The sequence below is a fragment of the Capra hircus genome, chromosome 7 (genome assembly GCF_001704415.2).
Source record: "Capra hircus breed San Clemente chromosome 7, ASM170441v1, whole genome shotgun sequence".
NCBI classification, from domain to species: Eukaryota; Metazoa; Chordata; class Mammalia; order Artiodactyla; family Bovidae; genus Capra; species Capra hircus.
In genome coordinates, this window is record NC_030814.1 from 56,169,288 (window position 1) to 56,177,497 (window position 8,210).

Consider the following 8,210-nt stretch of genomic DNA (forward strand, 5'->3'; position numbering starts at 1 on the left):
TCAGGCTATGAAGTTCAGTTTGGCACACAATTCTCCTACAGTCAATTATGAAATACCATTTCTAGTCATATGCATCTAACATCAAGATACTAGTACAGAATGTAATGGCACTTTTTTTTAAAAGGCAGAATTCCCTATTTCTTTATGAATTTATCTAATAAGTTTGAATGTGTCCTTCATATACTGTGGTATCACAATTCATCATGAAACACTTAATTCCATATAATTCTGTATACAATTTAAGAAATTCAAATGTATTTGGTAACTGAGTGCTCATTTTAAGTAAACTTCTTTCTTACCTGGGCAATTCCAGCAGATTGGTATATTCCAGGTCAGAAATTTAAAAAAAAAAAAAAAAAAGGAGGGGGAGGCCAAAACAACCATGAGATGTCTCTACCGCTAAGTTCTTAAGACTGATCATCACTATATCTTCTCTTGCAGGTGGTTGAAAATCTTCTTAACTATTGCTTCCAAACATTTTTGGATAAGACTATGAGTATTGAATTCCCAGAGATGTTAGCTGAAATCATCACCAATCAGATACCAAAATATTCAAGTGGAAATATCAAAAAACTTCTGTTTCATCAAAAGTGACTGCCTTAATAAGAAAGGTTGCCTTAAAGAAAGTTGAATTTATAGCTTTTATTGTACAAACTATCAATCTGTCCGGTAGCAGTTTTATTTTTTTGTTTTTGTCTGGATTTTGTTTTTGTTTTGAATATGCACTACATGTGGTTTAAAGAGGGCCAAGACTTGGCAACAGAAGCAGTTGAGCTATCACTTTTCAGTGATGGGCAAAGTAGAAAGTGAGAGTTGGTGGATCCCAAAAATTAGAGCCAATAATGTGGGTGTATAAGCTCCACTTTCAGAGAAGGATGGCACCTAAACCACCAGTGCCCGAAGCCTGTGTGATAAAATTTCTGCTCATACTTTTCACAGTTGGCTGGAAAAAATTTTTTAGACTTTTTGTTGATATATTTTCCCCTGTATAGTTAGGATAGCATTTTTTTGATTTATGCATGGAAACCTGAAACAAAGTTTACAAGTGTATATCAGAAAAGGGAAGTTGTGCCTTTTATAGCTATTACTGTCTGGTTTTAACAATTTCCTTTATATTCAGTGAACTACGCTTGCTCATTTTTTCTTACATAATTTTTGTATTCAAGTTATTGTACAGCTGTTTAAGATGGGCAGCTAGTTCATAGCTTTCCTAATCAAACTCTAAACATTAATCTTCTGTGTGAAAATGGGTCGGTGCTTCTAACCTGATGGCAGTTAGCTATCAGAAGACCACAAAAATTGACTCAAATCTCCAGTTTTCTTGTCAAAAAAGCTCATATTTTGTATATATTTGCTTCAGTGGAGAATTATATAGATTGTGCAAATTAACCCTCCTAACTGGTGTAGAGCACCTAGTCCAGTAACCTGCTGGGTAAACCGTGGATTGCGAAAGACTAATTAAAAAAAAACACTACCAAGAGGCCCTGTTTGTACCTAACGCCCTACCTATCTCTGCAATGGTTAGATGGGAAGAAAGTTGGTAAACTGTCTTTCAGGACCTTTTGCTGTAGTTTGTAAAACTTCCTAAAAGTTATAATTCCAGATAACCAGCTGAAACACGGTTGAGTGTTTTTAACCAGTCCAAGTAATTCCTCCCACTAAACTTTACCCCCTCCCAAAAATCTCTAATATGGCAAAAGTGGCTAGACACCCATTTTCACATTCCCATTTGTCACCAATTGGTCTTTCTTTCCTGGGGATACAGGAAAGCTCAGCTACTGATTTTTCTGATTCTAGAACTGTATGTCAGACTTCCATGTTCATAAAACTATACATCCCTCACAGCCTTATGTGTACCATAGAGTTTAATCAAAGTCATGTGAATTTCTCCTTCTCACTGTTGAGAATTATCATTTTAAACAAGATAGAAGCTGTAGTAGCCCTTTCTGTGTACACCTTACCAACTTTCTGTAAACTCAAAACTTACATTTACTAAGCCACAAGAAATCTGATTTCTATTCAAGGTGGCCAAATTATTTGTGTAATAGAAAATGGAAAATCTAATATTAAAAATATGAAACTTCTAATATATTTTTATATTTAGTTATAGTTTCAGATATATATCATATTGGTATTCACTAATCTGGGAAGGGAAGGGCTACTGCAGCTTTACATGCAATTTATTAAAATGATTGTAAAATAGCTTGTATAGTGTAAAATAAGAATGATTTTTAGATGAGATTGTTTTATCATGACATGTTATATATTTTTTGTAGGGTCAAAGAAATGCTGATGGATAACCTATATGGTTTATAATGTGTGCAAGCATTCATGCAGACAGCAATGGTCTCAGAAACCAAACAGGTCTGCTCCAGAGGGAGAGGGAAATGGAGACTGGCCCTGTGCACCGTGAAGGTTATTGAGGCTCCGTCCCATTCAGATCAGAGAGGAAGTAATCCTCTGCCTCCCAGAATGACCACCCTTCTCATTCCAACAGTGCATCTGTCTGCACAGGTTTAGTTCACTAAATCTCCCCTTGTGCTAAAGCGTGTTAACAGGACAGAAAGGTGGTGTTTACAGGCACCATCACATACAGCCTCCCCAACAGTGTAACAGTTTGGCAATAATACGCATTGAGGTACCAGCAATATGTAAATAGCGCAGAATCTCATAGGCTGCCAATAATACACTAATTCCTTTCTATCCTCTCAGAGTTCATTTCCTAATAAAATGAGGACATGTTTATGTTTTCTTTGAATGCTTTTTGAATGTTGTTATTTTTCAGTATTTTGGAGAAATTATTTAATAAAAATGTAATCATTTGCTTTTTGAATGCTCTCTAAAAAGGGAATACTCCTTTTGTAATTCTTTAAATTGATCTCAAAGTATTTTAAAATGATTTGTATCCCAGCTGGATGTGAAATTTTTGGTGCCTAAGAAATATTGCTTGAATAGTATCAGTGATAGTGTTTTCAAAAAATAAGTTCTGAAAGATAAATTATTAATCATTTATAGAGTATTACCTGATTAAAATCAGAAAGTGTACCACACATTAATCTTAATTTTAGCCCCAACAACCTTGGCTCCTAAAAATCGAGCTCAGTGAATAAAGACAAGTGCACTTTGTTGTTAAAAGAAAATGGACTGACATTCATGACGCTATAGGAAGCTGTACGTTAAATGGAAAAAGAAGCCGTGACCTTTTAGAAAATGTAGGAAAGAAGAAATTTACCTTAATTGTGTGTGAGTGTAATTATGGGCTTAAGTGAAGAAAACTATGGTGCTGTCTGAAAGGAGCTTCATTTTCTATATATTTGGTATGCTGCCATCCCAAACTATAAAAGTGTATAGTAATTTTAGTGATAGGTGACATGCGTAGATGAGTCACAAATCCTGAAAAGTATTTTTAATTACTGGTGGAAAAAGGGACCCTCTCTGTGTTTTCAGGCCTTGCTATAGGATACAAGACAAGTGTCTGGGGGGATATACACCCAACTGTCGAAAACTATGTGAGGGGAACCTAAACGTGCACCTGCCTTCTCCTGGAAAGAAGACGACACAGCAAAAGGAAAGCACACACGACTAGTGTCTGTGCACAACTTAGGGTTTAGCATAGGATGAGCTCTGATACACATATTAAGGAAAGCCAGGCTCACTTCAGAACTGAGGAATGGGAGAACGAGCAACTCCAACTTTACATATCTACCTATACAACCAATTATCACTGTATTATCATTTTAGTTCTCTGTTAAATATCCTAAAACTACATCACCATGGAATGGACATTATTATTGTACTTATTATACTTTGATCTGTCAAAAGTTAAGAACTGTGACAGCCCTCAGTAAGATTTCGATCTTGGTAGATCACTGAAAAGACTGCAGCTGTATATGAATGTGTTTTTCTGTGCCTGGTTTGAGAATTAGAAGAGAAACTAAGAGTGTAAGGAGGACATGTTAACCACTTGGAATGGAAGTTTATCATTTTCCAGACTATGGTCAGTCAGCCTGGTCCACCAAGGGATTAGTGACCAGGTTTTTGGGAAAGGATTAGCTTCTCTCTAGCAAATGCCTGAAAGAAGGATTTTATTTTCTGATGAAAGGCTGTATGAAAATACCCTCCTCAAATAACTTGCTTAACTACATATAGATTCAAGTGTGTCAATATTCTATTTTGTATATTAAACAAATGCTATATAATGGGGACAAATCTATATTATACTGTGTATGGCATTATTAAGAAGCTTTTTCATTATTTTTTATCACAGTAATTTTAAAATGTGTAAAAATTAAAATCAGTGACTCCTGTTTAAAAAATAAAAGTTGTAGTTTTTTATTCATGCTGAATAATAATATGTAGTTTAAAAAAAAGTGTCTTTTTACCTACGCAGTGAAATGTCAGACTGTAAAATCTTGTGTGGAAATGTTTAACTTTTATTTTTTCATTTAAATTTGCTGTTCTGGTATTACCAAACCACACATTTGTACTGAATTGGCAGTAAATGTTAGTTAGCCATTTACAGCAATGCCAAATATGGAGAAACATCATAATAAAAAAAAATCTGCTTTTTCATTATATGACTCCAACATGCTTTTGTAGAACTCATGCAGTTTCACTTTTCCTCCTGCTTTTCTTCCCTCTTCTATTGAACGTAGAGTTATCACCTCAGGGAGCTTACGCTGCTAAAGAGGACATTTAAATGTCAGTGTGGCAGGTTTACATGCTAATAAAGCATAAATTCAAAATGAGCTTAACTCTGGCACCAAAGACCCAAAAACTGTCCTATCTGTGCCTCAAATGGTCATGTGCCAACTACTGCAAAGGGTACTAAGGGAAGGAAGAACTCATTCAAGCCTTTTCCAATGAAAATGCTATTTTATGTAAACTGATTAGCTCATCAAGATTCTTACCTTACTTAAATTAACATCAATTCTCCAAAAAAGGACGTAAACGTTCAGTAAATACAGCAATATTGCATATTATAGACAAAAAGGCAAAAGGGGTAAAATGGTAAACCAGTTATTCTATACAATTAATTTATGTAGTATTTCCAAAAGCATGTGTCCAATCATATCCATAAACTGGATGATCTAACAAACTTCCCCATAAATACTCTTCTCTCCACATGTAACCTCCATCCCTAAGGAAAAGGCATTACAATTTTAAAACCAAGTCCATCTTACCTGTCATATGTATACTAAGTATTTGCTGTGTACCCACTATATGATAAATACTGAAGTTCAAATATGAACCAGAAAATTACTATTCCTACCTTCAGTCATTTGCAAAAGTATGTAAGAAGCTTCCCTTCCCAGTGGCTTACTAGTATGTATACATATTATTGCTTTACTATTCAAGTATTAGCCTTACATTTGTAGAACACTTTCACATATAGCAGTTAATCCTCACCTACCCAACAAGCAAATGAAACAAAAACAAATGCTAAGGAACGTAACTCCATTTCATAAAAAGGGAACAAGCTCAGAGTTTAAACACCTGATTCATAGCTGCTAACCCATTTTATTGAAATCTGAATGAAAAATCTTTGTAATGAGGCTGTTTACCACGTCAGAGAATATGGCTCTAGTCTACAAATTCCCAGGGAACTGGGGTTGCTTTTCTGTTTTTAAATATGTGTTTTACTGAACACTTAACTTTACACCAGGCATCATGTTTCAATGTATTACTTCATTTAAACTTAGAAACTCTATAAGTGCTACTATAAACCTTATATAAGCTCACTGTATTTGTATGAGACAACTGTGGCTTAAACAACTAACTTACCTAGGTTACAAAGCTTGCAAGTGGTTAAGCAGGGCTTTTTAGGTCTGCTTTTTGTTTGTTTTTAAATACTGGGCATCTGGCTCCAGAGTCCATGTTCTTAAACATTACTGAGAAATTATTAATATGAAGCTCCTAACTAGATTAAATGAGCCAATGTTGACCATTCTATGTCAAGCCTTTGACCTAATCTCAATCATTTTAATTTAACCACAGCTATTTTGACTTACACATTTAACAATGATAATTCCTTCTCTTAAAAAACGTGTTCTACCATGTGTCCAATACCGTTTGTTTTGTCAAATATACTGTACAAGGAACCTGTCTCACTTAACACCCCCAGGAAAATTAACACATTTCTTCAAGCTATGTAGAGAATATGGGCTACACTCAAACAGAGGAAGAGAGTCATTTATAAATGAACACTGATGTAAGTCAAAATTTATGATTAGTTTGGCAAGTAAAAGTAAGAGCCTGAATTTTGAGTGCATTTTTTCTTAGACCTTCAGCTAATTTCTATTAACTGGCAGTACATGGTTCTTAACAGCATTAGTAACTTTATAGCATTTGCTTTAGTGCAGAGAATCCAGTCTTCTTTTCTTATGTCAGGTTTCTATTGCCCAGTTAGAATGAAACCATACTTTGGTAGGGAAACATTTTTTACTTTATTTGGTCACAGACAAGCTAACATCAGAACAAAACAGTTCATACAGAATGCATCAGACACCCAAAAAACTTTCCTCATTCTATCCAACCCACTTGAATAAAAGACAGTTTATATTATTCATCTTTATACCCTCTCCATAAATCAATAGAATAATATGTATACACTAAATAAGCCATAGTTTTTATTACTGTTAATGTGGCATTGTCTTAGAAAGTACTGTCTTTGAGTATACATGGAGTTATGCTGGAAATAAAAATCTAGATCATCCGAAACCATTAGGATTGTTTGCTAGCATTGCAAAGAATAGAGATAAAAGTAACTCCGAGTGGGTGTAACAGGAGATATAGTGCACATAAAAACCAAACAAGGGATCACAGAACATGAAATTATGTCATAAATACCTGTTGATCAGTTGCCCGACCCACTGTGTGGCAGGCATGCTAGAGGAGCCAATTCAAAGACCAACCACTAAGCCAATACTAAAAACTTCAACATGATGTTCCTGCCTTCAAGGAATCAAAGATGAGACACGCAGTTCAACAATTCCACTGCTATGTATCTATTCAAAAGGAATAAAAACATGGGTATACAATGACATGCATGCAGATACTCACAGCACCATTTTTTATAATAGACAAAAAACAAAAAGAACTCAAATGTCCAACAACATAAATACATAACAAATAAAACATCAACAAATGAATCAACACATAAACAAAATGTGGCATAGCTATATTTCAGTTCTTATGTATAGCCAGCCATACAATAGAAAAGAATTGTAAGCAAAGCAGAGTAGAATACCACACAACAATAAAAGAGAGAGTGGTGCATGCTATAATATGAATGAACCTCAAGCTAAAGAATTCACACAAAGAGACCGCATATTACTTGATTTCATGTATATAAGATGTCCAGAAAAGGCAAAGCTATAGTCAAAAGGCAGGTCAATGGTTTCCTATGACTGGGGGCGGCATCAGGGCTCAAGTGAAAATAGTATGAGGGAACTTTATGGGAAGATGGAAATGTTTTAAAATTGGATTATAATGATAGCTACACAACTCAGAAATTTTAATAAAAATCATTAAGATTTACACTTAAAGTTTTATGGTATGTAGCTTATATATATTTATACACACACACACACACACACACTACATCTAAGAGTGGATGTAAGCAAATGTGTAACTTTTGTTCACTGTATCAGCACCTGGTACAAAGTACTTTGAATACAAAAGGCAGGTGCAGCTGATTTTCAGGAAAGCCTATAAGAAGGTGTCTTCCTTTCACGATACTATACACAGACAACCCTAAAGATACTGTTAGAAAATTACTAGAGCTAATCAGTGAATTTAGCAGTCACACAACACAAAATCAATACACAGAAATCACTTGTATTCCTATAAACAATGAAAAATCAAAAAGAAGGTATCAATCCCAGTCACCATTGCAACAAAAAAGAATAAAATAGGAATAAATCTACCTAAGATGACAAAAGATCTGTATACAGAAAACTGTAAGACACTGATGAAAGAATTCAAAGCTGACAAACAGATGGACAGATACTGCATGTTCTTAGGTTGGAAGAATCAATATTATTAAAATAACTATATGACCAAATGTAATCTACAGATTCAGTGTGATCCCTATCAAATTACCAATGGCATTTTTCAACAAAACTAGAACAAAAATTTCACAATTCACATGGAATAAAAAGACCCTGAATACCCAAACCAATCTTGAGAAAGAAGAACAGAGCTGGAGG

At 34.7% G+C, this 8,210-nt stretch overlaps 1 protein-coding gene across 9 annotated transcripts in view; it reads left to right on the forward strand.

Annotated features, from left to right (window-relative positions):
• The window catches only part of NR3C1 (nuclear receptor subfamily 3 group C member 1), a 118,251-nt gene extending 113,679 nt beyond the window's left edge, over positions 1-4,572 (forward strand). For 7 of the 9 annotated variants that reach the window (XM_013965655.2, XM_005683086.3, XM_018050201.1 and 4 more), the window contains one exon: positions 442-4,572. In XM_013965655.2, coding sequence (XP_013821109.1) covers positions 442-594 — 153 coding nt within the window. In that variant the 3' untranslated portion in view covers positions 595-4,572. The remainder of the gene's footprint in view (positions 1-441) is intronic. The other 2 variants (XM_018050204.1, XM_018050203.1) reach the window with 2 other exon arrangements.